At 41.8% G+C, this 13,954-nt stretch overlaps 1 protein-coding gene across 1 annotated transcript in view; it reads left to right on the plus strand.

Annotated features, from left to right (window-relative positions):
• Positions 1 to 13,513, plus strand: part of bmpr2 (bone morphogenetic protein receptor type 2) — a 33,852-nt gene extending 20,339 nt beyond the window's left edge. Inside the window, exons 6-13 of the mRNA XM_005808061.2 lie at positions 2,801 to 3,031; positions 4,426 to 4,540; positions 6,818 to 6,978; positions 9,416 to 9,563; positions 9,683 to 9,819; positions 9,968 to 10,140; positions 10,227 to 11,503; positions 11,757 to 13,513. Of these exons, the coding sequence (XP_005808118.1) occupies positions 2,801 to 3,031; positions 4,426 to 4,540; positions 6,818 to 6,978; positions 9,416 to 9,563; positions 9,683 to 9,819; positions 9,968 to 10,140; positions 10,227 to 11,503; positions 11,757 to 12,010 (2,496 nt within the window). The 3' untranslated portion in view covers positions 12,011 to 13,513. The remainder of the gene's footprint in view (positions 1 to 2,800; positions 3,032 to 4,425; positions 4,541 to 6,817; positions 6,979 to 9,415; positions 9,564 to 9,682; positions 9,820 to 9,967; positions 10,141 to 10,226; positions 11,504 to 11,756) is intronic.
• The last annotated feature ends 441 nt before the right edge of the window (positions 13,514 to 13,954 follow it).

Raw genomic sequence — 13,954 nt, forward strand, 5'->3', positions numbered from 1 at the left:
TAGCTGTTTTGGACTAATAAAAGTGATCTATGAATGTAGCCTTGAAGATGTCTTGAGATTTCTGTTCGAATAAAAGTCTGAGTTGCATTCAATATCATCTGAATTTCAACCAGGTTCTGTTTATAAAGAGCAAATTCTCTTATTACTGATGGAGAAGGGTTATGGTTTTTTATCCACATGTCTTCAGAGAGTAAGGAATGCTTAAAAGTCAAACCAAAGACGCCGAGACGGAAATAAACCCAAAATACATCAAAGTCTATGGCTGCTTCTGTCGTTTCAATGTGACTTTTATCATCCGATCATAGTAGGATGATACGTACGATGGGTCAAGCGTGTAAAAATAGGAATGCGCTTTTACTAACACCGGATCCTGACAACCAGATATGGGAGTAAGCGGACTCGTGTTGTGATAGGAAGCCAATACAGTCTGGATGATTTTCAGCCGCAGGGACAACAGAGGCAGACAAAGATTTATTTAGGTTTCTTAGATGAGTTTGCTTTTTGTGGAAGAGCGGGGGCTCAAATTTCTAAAACTGTGGACGGCTTGCTTTGTCTGTAAATAACCAGTACACTAAAATTTCTTCTGTATCCCTTACGTTTTTTTGGAATGAGTCTTAAAAGTCTCATTCCACGATTTAGAAAATTAGCTATAAAAACCGTCTCATCACCTAAAGAAATGGCATGGGAACTAATTGTCCGTTTTAATTTAATTTACTTTGATTTAATTGACCAGACGTCTGAGGCTCTGTAAAAACGGGGATTTTACATTCATTCTAATTACTTCACTTGCAAATGAAAAACTTTAGAAACACCTGGCATTAAATTCTGATCAGAATGATTGATTTCTTTTTTTTTTTATGAGAAAAAATTTGCTAAAAAAATATCTCTTCAGAATTAGGCATGGACTGACTACAAAAACCAAGCTATAACAATGTTTTAAAACAATATATCTTTAAACCAACTGAAAACATGAAAGAAAAAATGTAGGTTCAAACGACAGAATTCAGTGCCATAGAATACGTTGTAGTAGTTATGCCGGGCCAAGAGGTGGCACTGCAACACCACCAGATGTAAAAAAAACAAAACACTGCAGTTAAAGAGAAGTATATTCAGCTGGGACAGCTACAACAAGGTCATTATTTGTCTTGGCATAAATGCAAATCAGTTTTATTGATAAAGAACATCATACCGATAGTTAAAACAAGGTGGTGGTCAGTAGCTGCTTTTCCATTAAACATCAAATTGTGCAAATTGGAATTCCTAAAGTAAATTTGCTTAATGGAAACACGTCAATTTTTAATAAGTTTTTGCGCTATAATGAGATGGTATTTCGGCCATATCGAAATTTGTGTATTTCGCAAAACTGCTTTGGAAACACTTTTTTTTTTTTTGCATCACACGAGTCATATGATCAACAATTGGATGTTACTACTGGTGGAAACGACAAAGAAGACAACAGGAAGTGGTAGAAAGATGATAGCGCAGTATTGTTTTTAATGATGTATGACCAAACTTATTCATTTGTGATTTCAATTGTTTCGTCCTTAATGGAAACATGAAGTTGGAGCCATGAATTTTGAACAGAAAACCAGGATAATCTAAAACTCAACTACAACTTCCTCTCTGAATGGCTTAAAAAACTAAAACTGAATGTTTAGTGGTTTCCTAGTCAAAGATGATTTCACGTTACTTCACATAGGCTGTTCATGTTTGAAAACCATTCAGTGTGGGCTAGGACTGTTTAACATGTTACTTCAAGCTCCTGCTTGTAAGTATGTTATTTTGTTTACGTCCTATTATGGATTTTAGCTAGCTGCACAGCCCCGTAACACAGGCAAAAACTCAGGCAGTCAAACATGGCTCTGGCTGCTTGAGTTTCGACTTGATTTTGATCAAAATATTCAGCATATGACTCAGCAGTCTCCTTGTAGCTTTGCAGATGCTGCGGGTTATATCTTGTTGGTCTTCTGGAAAATGTATTCATCTGTTGGTATTTAGAAAACATTTCTTTCATGTTCTAAAGCTGTCCTGAAGTCATTTGATTCCCTTGGCTGCTTTGAAATCAGTGTAAAAACTGCCGTGACCAGCATGGTGAACAATACAGTAATGTAGATTACTTCTAAAGCTGTAGCTGCTTTTAACTTAACCTCGCATCCTTTTCGGGTCAGAGAGAAGGAGACGTTTTTCATTTTCGTGCATTTTACGCCGTCGTCCTTGTGCCTTATCGTGTACACGTTTTTTCGCATTAAACCGGCGGCCTGCTGAGGGGGCGTGAGCCGGGGAGCCTTACTCCCAGACTAAACAGGTTTATTGTTTCGCTTTGTCTTTCTGAGCCAGAGATAAATGTCCAGAGGAAGACATTAAACACAAGTAAATGCACTGCTGAATTCTTCCCCTGCTCCCTTGCAGATGACATTTTAAGGCAGTCTGTTCGAACCCAATAGTCTTCTGGCTAATTCGGGAAACTAATTGAATGATTTGGAACTGACTCAAAACCATTTTAACTGTTGTTTGTTTTGTGATTAAATTAATTTCCCATCTCCCCACTCCCTGCCTGCTTGCTAACATGCTTCACTGTCGGCCTGTTAGTAATTGCTTTTACCGCTCTTGAGATTTTGAGTCTTTCTTTTTTTTTGGGTCTCTCTGTTTTTCTCAAGCACATGTGTACCTCTGTGTGGGAATATGTCTTCAACGAAGGATCCTGTTTGCCCTATTCTTTTTAGATTAGTAAGTTCAAAAGATTTAAATTGTAAAACATCTATTTATAGTCCATTTTCCTTTTTTTTCTTTCTCTCTCAAGCTGATTGGACGTGGCAGATACGGCACAGTGTACTGCGGCTCTTTGGATGAGCGGCCCGTCGCCGTCAAAGTGTTTACAGCAGCCAATCGGCAGAACTTTGTCAACGAGTGCTCCATCTACCGCCTGCCGCTCCTGGAGCACGATAACATCGCCCGGTTCATCGCTGCCGACGAGCGGACAGGCCCCGAGGGCCGGTCAGAATACCTGCTGGTCATGGACTACTACCCACATGTGAGTACAGGGCATAGAAAAGCGATTAATAAAGCATTAATAAAGAGCTTTACTCTGCTAAATATTTCCTCTCAAGATATGTATTATTTACAGTGTCCTGTATTAAATATTTCTTCCTTTGTTTTTATGTGTTTTTGGTTGTATCAAAATCTGCTTAAGAGATGTCAAGACTTGAAATTTTAAATAAATAAATTCAATTAGAAAATTACTTAATATTTTTCGGTGCACCAATTGCAATTTTTTGGCCAATCACTGCTCTTTAAAAAAACCTTACCTGCCAAGTCTGACGTTATTAAATTATTTTTTTGTCTGTAAAGTTGCTAAATATAGTGACAAAGTTGCAAAGTTTGCAATAGTGGGGTGACTATTCTATTAGATTGTATATAATATAGATCTAGCTTTGGAGGTAAAGCATTCAACATGTTGTTATTTTCAAACTTTTACTAAAAGGTTAAAGGTAAGCATTTATAAACTGGGCTTTTACAGTTTTTGTCAAAACGTTGAGCTGCAGAGTTACCAGTTTGACCAGTTGCCTTTGTTAGTTTATCACAACGCCCCACAGGAGTGTGAGAAAAACGTTATACAGGAATGTCTGCGGAATGTGACAAAAAAAACCTATCCCCGGACCCAATAGGTGTGCATAAAAAAAAACTCCCCCGCAAAAAATATCAGATTGCGACAAAATAGCAAAGTGAACTCCTGAATAATAATAATAATAATAAGGGTAAATACCAGCCGAAATGTTTTCTGTCCAAACCTGAAGCTAATTACAAGTCTGCTAATACCACCCAGCACATGAGGAGTCCGTGCCTTTTCATAGTTATTATTATAATGCACATTGCCATGGTAACACAGTGCAAGCCAGGACACGCCTAATGCGTTCGAGTGAATTATTTAGCTAATTTATCTAAACTGAATCTAATATAATTTTCCTCACTAATAGATGCAAGAACCACATTGTGATTTATTTTAGAAATAAAATATTGGGACTTTCAGGAAGGAAATTATTAAAAGTCACCGTTAGTTCTGGTGTTTTCGTACAGCGTTATCTTCTTTTATAATTGAATCTCATTCCTTTTCGGCTGCACAACTCAGAATCTGAATGGTTTTTCAGATTATTGATGAAATATTTTGTTCACGTCTTGCCGTGTACAAATGTAGCTGCTCCCCACCGAGGTCAAAGCTAAAGTCCATAGCTAAAGTATTCACATCGCTGTTATGGTTTTACCTCTGAGGAAGGATGAGAAGTGTTTTTTAGGGCTTTCCTCAGAAAAAATTTGTGAGATTTAACCAATAAAATACAGTCTGAAAATTCAAGGCATGGAAATAGTTTTACAATACACCACACATCACTTTTTGTCTTGTTTGTTTTTGACTTCGTTCCTGTTTTGCAGGGCTCGTTGAGTCACTACCTGAGCCTCCAGACCAACGACTGGGTCAACAGCTGCCGGTTAGCTCATTCTGTCACTCGAGGCCTGGCGTACCTGCACACCGAGCTCTTTAAAGGAGGTAAACCTCAACGCACTGCTCACAATACAAATATAAATTGAACAGCCTATTTAGTATATATAGTGCTTGAGCCATTGTCGGTGGTAAAAGTTTGGCAAACGCGCTTTTATTTCTTAAGATTTTACTTGCTGTGGACATATTAGAGTGTTATCTGGTCGTTGCTAGGTAGCGAGATAGTAAAAATATAACGTTGAACACGGAACCAAAAATGCAGAAGCTATGTCATGACTCTGCAGCTTTTAGAAGCAATACCTTGAAGTAAGCACCTTGTATTTGATCTTATTAGTCACTTAAATCTCTGAGGAATGTTGAATCACTCTTGTTTTGCAACATGCCTTCTGTTCATCTAGCTTTTCAGTCACTAATAATGCAAAAAAAAAAATTTAAATAAAATCTTAGTATTCAAGGTTGAAGGCAGCAGTAGGGCTTTTGGACCAGGTTTTCTCTAGAAAATGAAGATGAACTTTCAAGTGTCTTTATAACCTTTTCGAGATTGATGAGCAGCAACAATTACATCTCAAAGTACTATAGACTCATATAACCCAGGGAGGTTAAATCAGGTTGTCTAGCTTTGCTCAGTCAATGCCAATAAGAAAGGCGCACAATCAGTGAAGTCTTGATCAATCCGTCAATGCTTCTGTTTAGCAGTGACTGTTTTCTATTTAGGCCTCCTAACTCCAGCAGGAGTGAGAATTATATTTGTTTTGTTTTTTATTTTACATTGCTTCTGAATTTTGGCTAAGATTTGGTTGGAAAAAAATCCTGAAATGATCAGTAAAATTTCAGTTTAAGAACATGACAAAGAGCAGATTATCTATTTAATAGGGCGTTCCAAAAGTAATAACACCCTGGAGGTTTTACACTGCAGAAACACAACATTTTACCAACTATTTTTGAATTAAAATATATTTTTTTAAAAGTCTAAAGTGTGGCACAAATTTTGTATTCAGTTCTCATAAGTTATATTTTGTAGAACCACCTCTCTGCAAGCTTTGCATATCTAGACTGAAACGTTTACTCATTCTTTGCAAAACAGCTGCAGCTCCGATTGGATTGAGAGTGCGAGTAAACATCAATTTTAAATTAGATTTAGACTTTTGACTGGACCATCTTAACACACGAGTTTTCTTTGATTAGAAACTATTAAATTGTGGCTCTATCTGAATGTTTGAGTCGTCTCGCTGGAAGGTGACCCTCTGCCCGGGGCGGCACAATATTGTCTATTTGTAGTGTTGTGATTATTGCAAAGCAGTTACATGTTCAGCTTATTGGATCGAATCTCAGCACAGTAGATGGTCGCCACATAGACCTTTAACATCGTGTCACAGATAAAATAAGACAAATGAGTAAAATTTTTATTTATTTATATATTCAAAAGTAAATTGCATAATTTCCTAACCTCATTTAGCCCTACCTCTGCCTGGGTCTCAGGTCTTTTGCAACCTCCAACAGGCTCTGTTTGCTTTACTTTGTGTTTGTTTGTTAAAATCCCAGTGAAAAACCTTGAAGTTTATGATTTTTAAAGTTGCAAAGAAGGAATAACTTCTACTTTCACGGTGCTGAGCCCCACAGAGGTCATCCTCTCTTTGACCACGGCTGTATGTGCTGCATACCGCGGCTCCACATGGCTCTGTTTATCCTGTAAAATTCCTGTATTTTGACAAACGCACTGTGAGCACGCCCAGTCGAGTGGTATTTATAGACTAGCCTCAAGCTTGCCATGAGCAAAAAGCATGAGGAAAGGGACACAGTATAGATACGACCTAGAGCATGTGAAGAAGTATCTCCCAGGAGGCCGATTGGACGACCGAACGAGTCTATTTCTTTTTTCTTTCCCTCTTCAGCATGTCGCAAAATCTCAATCTCAGCAGCTGCATTGAGCTCTTGTCTCTTCATCGGCACAGATACACATCAAACGGGCTCAGAAGTTGACAAGGGATGAAAGTGCACTGATAGCCTGCTTGTGCAGATGGCTAACTAATAAAAAGAGGCTGAGTGTTGGGCGCACACGGGGAGAGAAGGGAGGAAGCTGAAGTGATGGGCAGATAAGGGAGAGAGGAGCTGCTAACAGCTGAATCTCTCAGGCTTTGGAACATTTGTCATCCTCCCCCACCAGGAAACACATAGCTCCTGTGGCTGCTTCACTGCGCCCTCTGCTGGGCAGGAAAAATCAGCAGTAAATGTTGACAGTCAAGGTTACTCCAAGAAGTAATAAAACAAATAAGTTTTTAAATGGGAAAAAAAACAAAACAATTCCCTTCTCTCTTCTCGCCGCAGATTTGTACAAGCCAGCCGTTTCCCACAGGGACCTGAACAGCAGGAATGTCCTGGTCAAGGCCGACGGCACGTGTGTCATCATTGATTTTGGCCTGTCCATGAAGCTGACGGGGAACAGGCCGGCGCGCCACGGAGAGGAGGAGAACGCCGCTATAAGCGAGGTGAGCGTTTGGGAGAGGGAAGAGATGCTCTTTGCGTTTGTCACGGCAGGAGGTGCGCTACAAGGTGTTTCTGTTTGAAAATGTATCTCGGTTGTTTTTCTTGTGTAGACGATGCAGCGTGAGTCATGTCTGAGCTGCCATTTTGGTCTAACAACTGTCAGCAAGTAGAAAGAGAGAGTGGCCAAGTGTCAACAGTCTTATTATAGTGAGATCATTTGGAAAAATATGGGAAGAGTTTTAGAAAGTTCTGCTACGAAACCCTAGTTCACTTTTCAATTATTTTCAGCATAATTGAAAAGTGAATTTAATTGAAAAAGTTTAACTTGTATAGATTTAGGCCTGTCGCGATAAACGGTAAATCAATTAATCGTATGATAAATTAAAACTATCGACGTCATTTTAATTATCAGCTTTATCGTCTCTTCCGGCCTTTTTCTCTTTCTGTTGATGACACTGAATGAAAAAAGGCTCAACTCCGGTGCTCTCCACTGACCCTCCTTCCTCATTTCCTTAATGTAAAGCCCAGCGCACACGAGCTGTCGGCTGATTGTCGGCCCATTTTCAAAACCTGACGGACCACACATTAGCCGACAGAAATCCTAGCTATAAAGGTTCGATCAGGTTCGTTCCTGCCATGTGGTGTCCAACAATGGGCACAAAATAATGGCTACAAGTTCAGTTAACTAATTTTAAAACCAGGCATTAATCAATGCATTACTACAATCTACCTGCAATGCATGTGGCTAGTGTCAGTCCTGACTGAATGAAAATCATTATAACCTATTTACGTCACGTTAACGAAGAACAGCTGAAAAGTTACCGGGTTTATCAACTGCGGTAGCAATTTCGCTCCAACTCCTCCTCTTGTCATTTCTATATTCTTTGAATGTTGAATAAACATTAACGTTGTTTCCACATATCATCTCCAATGTCCACTGGACTTCGGGTTGCCCCGTGTCAGCTGTTTGGGATTCCTCTCTGTAATTTCCCCTCAGAAAACACGGAGGAGAATCAGCGCTTTCTGATTGGCTACCTGTCACATTGAACCGGCTGTTAAAGCTCCCAGTCGGGGAAAACCCCTGATTTAGATCAGAGCGGCAACGACGATCTACTGTAACACACCACATAATCTTAGAAAGACCAACGATTTAAGATTGTTGTAAGGGGAAAAATAGGGCCAAAAAATCATGTAGTGTGAACTATTGCATCAGGTAGTCGATGTGCCCATCTTCTCTATTTAAATCTAATTATTACTGAAGGGCAACATAATATACAGACTTCATAATCTGCACTCTTTTGGTTGAATGCAGTATTTATTTCCACTTTGGCTTTATGGTGTTTAGTTTTTTTTTTCAAGTGAGTTCTTTGTTAATGGAGACTGAGAATCCATTTCATTTTTGTTTTTGGTTGTTTTGTTTATTTTGTTTATCAGTTCCAGTGTTAAATGTTCTTTTGAAAATAAAGTGTATCTATCTTTGGCAGGAAATCGCATGCATTATTACATCATTTCCATTACATCAGTGTAAAAAGGTCTTCAAACAATATTATCGTTTATCGCAATAATTTTTGAGACAATTAATTGGCTAGCAAAATTTGCTCTCGTGACAGGCCTATATAGATTGATTACAGAGTGTGATATATGTCAAGCGTTTCTTGCTGTAAATTTAGATCGTTATGGCCTATAGCCAATAAAACCTTAGAGTGCAATTTTTGAGACAATTATATTATTGCAGAAGAGGAAATGGGTGCATAAGTTCCTTGCAAAACAACCCTGACAATCAGATTTAGATTTGTACTTTGACTAGGCTGCTCTGACAGATAAATATGTTATCTTTGAGCATTCCAAAACCTTTAGTAGTATCAGAACATTCTGGGAAACCGAGGTTCTTTAAAATGAAAAAAAAAATAAAAAATTAATAATCAGTGGGTTTTGATGTTCAATGAATTGTTTTTTTATGCTTAATGTAAAACTGTAAAGCTCCAGTTGTGTCGAAGATTTTACGCAGTCTGAAGGGCATATTTGACATATCCTCCTCCTGGGTGTGCCACCGTTGTTTCAAGCAGTTCCATTTCCTGTTTACTTTTCAACTTCTGTTGCTGCTCAGTCTCCATTAGTCAGAGCTGGGACAAGGCATTCAGGTTTGTTAAGGAGCCAAATAACCTAAAACAGTCACTTCCTTCCAATTCTGTATACATTGAGCATTTAGGTTTGCTTGTACTCCACCATCTGACATTTTAGTTCCATTTTTGTAAAGGAAAATGTTAAGTTTTTTTGGAAATGTCCTGATAACCCTTCCCGGATTCATGTACAGCAGCCGTTGCATGTCTGTCCACCGCGGCACTGCGTAAACACACACCTGTGCACTCCAGAGCAGCAAAGCACCATAACTTTGATCAGTTAATAAAGTTTGTCACTAACTTGTTCCTCCGCTGCCAGGTGGGGACAATCCGCTACATGGCTCCAGAAGTGCTGGAAGGTGCTGTGAATCTGAGGGACTGTGAATCGGCGCTGAAGCAGGTGGATATGTACGCTCTGGGCCTGATTTACTGGGAGATCTTCATGCGATGTACCGACCTTTTCCCTGGTGAGACACAACCAGACAGATTAATATTTAGAAACAATATTGTAGAAAAGAGGTTACTCTAAAGAATACAAGCTACATTAGTGTTTTTTCCCCCCTTCCACGTCCTTGCCTGCCTCTAGGAGAGTCGGTGCCAGAGTACCAGATGGCCTTTCAGGCAGAGGCAGGAAACCACCCCACGTTTGAGGACATGCAGGTCCTGGTATCCAGGGAGAAGCAACGGCCCAAGTTCCCCGAGGCTTGGAAGGAGAACAGCTTGGTGCGTATGTTTTTGGCTAGAAGAGCTGGGATATATTTGTTAATGCATCTTTTGTAACCGTTCTACATTTTCTCACCCTATAACCATAATCGCCAATGAATTTTGTTGTTAATGGTCTGACTCGCTAACCTAAATGTGTGTGTTTCAGGCGGTTCGCTCTCTGAAAGAGACAATGGAGGACTGCTGGGACCAGGATGCAGAGGCCCGTCTCACAGCACAGTGCGCCGAGGAACGCCTCGCAGAGCTGCTCCTCATATGGGACCGCTCCAAGTCTGTCAGTCCAACCCTCAATCCCATGTCCACCACGCTGCACAATGAAAGGTTTGTTCAACTCTGAGCCACCTCCGTTACTGTGGGGCAGGTGCTTCCAGTTGTTCTTCAACTGTTCCGTCTTTGTTTTTCAACAGAAACCGCATGACCCCCAAGTCGGGTCCTTACACAGACCACCCCTCCACCTACATCGAAGAGCAAGAGGGTGTAGCTAAGAACCAACAGGTGGACACCACCGGTTCCTTAACAGGCAGGGTGGGAGTGGGAACTGGAGAGAGAAACAGGAATTCCATTAACCAGGAACGCCAGCAGCAAGCCAACGCCCGCTTGCCCAGCCCAGAGGGCAGCAGCACCAGCATGGGGCTAAGAGGCAGTCCATCCGCCTCTACTACCACCACCACCATCATCTCTGAATCTGAAGGGCCCACGGGGGCCAGCACAGTCCCCGTTTGCCTACACCTGACCCAGGAGGATTTGGAAACGACAAAGCTGGATCCTAAAGAGGTGGACAAGAACCTAAAGGAGAGCTCTGATGAGAATCTAATGGAGCACTCGCAGAAACAGTTCTGCTCACCTGACCCACTGAGCCCTGGAAGTTCCAGCTTACTCTACCCCCTTATCAAGATGGCCAGTGAGGCCTCGGGAACATCGGACCCGGCTGCAGCAATGCCCACAGCTATCTTTCCCCTGCCTAAGCAGCAGAATCTGCCAAAGAGGCCGTCCAGTCTGCCCCTGAGAAACAAGCCAGCCAAGAAGGAGTCCTCGTCCTCCTCGCTCAGGTTTAAGTTCGGACGTTCGGGGAAGTCCAACCTGCGGCAGGTAGAGGGAACAAAGATGAACATTGGTGTGGTGACGGGCCCTAGCGTTGTGGAGGCACCGTCGGGATCAGGCACTAACAACATCCCTGTTATACGGGACACACACGTCAATGGGGCCGTTAACGGTCACGCCGGCGTAGTGTCCGGCGGGGCGGGTGTTGTCCAGAACGGCTCTGTACCTCTGAGGACGGACGACAGCCGGCTCAGCCTGGGCCTGATCACGGCCAGCCCCGACGAACACGAGCCGCTCCTGAGCCGAGAGCAGCCTGACGCCAGAGCTGCACACTCGGGCGTGGCAGCCATGCGCTCAGCCCGGCCCAACACTAACAACAACAACAGCAACACCGGGCTTGGCCAGGGGGACGGCAATAGTGGTGGAGAGAGTGACGGAGGGGAGGAAGAGGGCAGCGCCGAGGGGACGAGCAGAGAGACCGTGGGGGAGAGCTCTGGGTCGGGTTCGGTTTTGGCAGACCCCCCGAGGGAAGCTACGGTCACCATGAGGGGAGAGGCTCTGCTCAGGCAGCCTAGAGCTCGCAGACCAGAGAGACCCAACTCCCTGGACTTGTCCTTCACCACACAGGACCTTACCTCTTTAGGTACTAACAGCCCGGCACAGCAGCATGTCACATTACATTGTGCTTGATGCACCAAAAAGTCAAACAGTCGACACGCAGTCATGTGTCGACTGCGTGTCGACACATGACACGCAGTCATGTGTCGACTGTGTGTCGACACGCAGTCGACACTGCAGCTCTGGAAACCACGCCATCCAGAGCCGTCAACTGCTCGGCTCTGGATGATGTGAGAGACTGCACACTGATCAATATTGTTCATCTCTTCTACCTGCAGGGGAGGGCTTGGTGAGACCCGACGGCACCTTGGGGACAGGTGAAAAAATCAAGAAGCGCGTAAAGACGCCATACTCTCTTAAAAAGTGGCGACCCACCACATGGGTGATCTCCACCGACACCCGGGGTCCGGAGGTCAACAACAATGGGTCCACCCGAGGGCAGGGCCACACCCAGAACGGGCCCAAATCCACTTCAGCCATCTACCTGCAAGGCGGAGGCTTGGCCAGCAAGCCCAGTGACACACAAGTGTGAATTCAGAGCTTCTACCTGGACTGAGATAAACACAAAGGATTCAAAAAAATTAAAAAAAAAACGAAACGCGCTGCTCTGCTCTGAATCAGCAGAAAGGACGCTGCGGAGTGTGTTGCAATCAGTCGAACCTGATCTTGTACATTACTTAGGTCTGTCTCGCTCCCTCATGTCTTTCCGACGGCATCGCTTTAAATGGAATCCAGCTATGCAGCGTTCTCGTTCATCGTTCTTCTCCATCTCCATCTCCTTTCGTTGTTTTCTTTGGGTTTTTTTCCCCCCTGCCCCATCATAAGCATAGCAATTAATCAGATGGGTTTATTTTTACTCCCCACGTGCACTTTCAACCAACTAAAAATCAGTGTTCCTAACCTGCGTCTGTCGCGACCGCCGGATAAAGTGGTCTCTAAACTTAAATAGGCGATGACAAACAATCAACACTCTTACTTTGCTGTACGAAGCACGTTTAATGTAAGCTCTGTAAAAAGATGAAAAGATTTGATGTCTTAAAGACGGAACAAGCTACTTTTTTATTATTATTATTTCTGTATGCAATACCATTTGTCTTTTAACCATGTATCTGTTTTTATACTATTCTTTTTAACTGTGCAATAGGATGTAGTTTTTAGATGCTTTTGACGTTTTTACGGCTTCCTTTTTTTTTTATCATTAATATTTTGATACATTAATCTTCGTTGCACTTATGAATTGTCACAATCGTTATGTTTTGCTTTACTTTAACAATCCACGAGCGATCTCCGTCCCCATGAGCTCAAGAGGAGAAAATGGATGACAATCCTCTCTTCTTTTTTTTTTTTTTCTTTCGCCTCTGAGCCGTCTTTAAAGGAGGGGGACACAGACAAAAACAATCAACCCGAGCCGACTGGAGGACGTGGGTTCTGTCACACTGCTGTTCTTAACACTACAATCACCTGAATCAACCCTGCGGAGCGACCTGTTACATCACCTGACCTCACTGTGGACTGACTGAAACACTACAAAGCCCAGATTCTGCTGTTTTGCGTTTGAAACCAGATACTTAAAAAAGAAAATAGAAAAGAAAGACATAGAAGCACGCTGGATATTATTTCTGCTTCTAGTTCTCATCCCTTGTTTGAATGACTGATTCACTGTGCGGGTGTGTGTGTGTGTGTGCACGTGCTATAGATCTTTGTCAGCAAGCATCATATGTAGAGCCATCACGGCCTGTACAGGCGTGCTTAAACGTCGTCATACTTATTCTATATTGTCAGTGCTGCTTCAGGGCATATGACAAGATCTCATTTATGTTTTTGTAATCTGTAATTTGTATAAAAAAAATAATAATGAAGTTACGTGTATTGCATTAATATTTGCTTTATTTTTTATGGAATTCTGTTGTGCATTCAATGGACACACAACCTCTGATCCCATTGCTATGCGTCTGCTCGGTACAGTTTCTGTAAACACTTTCAAGTCATTATGGAAGAAAATCTCAATAAATGTATGAAATAACGCATGGCTTTATATGATATGGACTTTTTCCGTGTTGCAAACAGAAAACAGACAGATAAAAGTCTTAAAAACGAACAAGAAAAGGTTGAGTAGTGCTCAAAGCTGCTACATTGATAGTCACTCTTAACATAATTCAAAGCATGTATAACATATGAAACCGGTAATTAACCCAACCATTTGAGACTATTAATGAGTGTATGTAGAATACTGGATTAAAGTTTCTGTTTATTGTTTTTATGTGTATGCAATATGTGTACGTTTGCGTCTATTTCTGCTACACTTTCCTTTCACTTAACTTTCCAATAATATGCTTAAATACAGCAGAGTACAGAATTTATGATTGAGTTCTTTGCTCATTGTGTTGTCAAATCCTGAACCTCGTTCCATCTCAAACTCGGCTTGGATACGTCAGAATCTATTTAAGGGCCTATGCCAAAAGTTCACCTCAGAACC

Source organism: Xiphophorus maculatus, chromosome 24, assembly GCF_002775205.1.
Source record: "Xiphophorus maculatus strain JP 163 A chromosome 24, X_maculatus-5.0-male, whole genome shotgun sequence".
Classification (NCBI taxonomy): domain Eukaryota; kingdom Metazoa; phylum Chordata; class Actinopteri; order Cyprinodontiformes; family Poeciliidae; genus Xiphophorus; species Xiphophorus maculatus.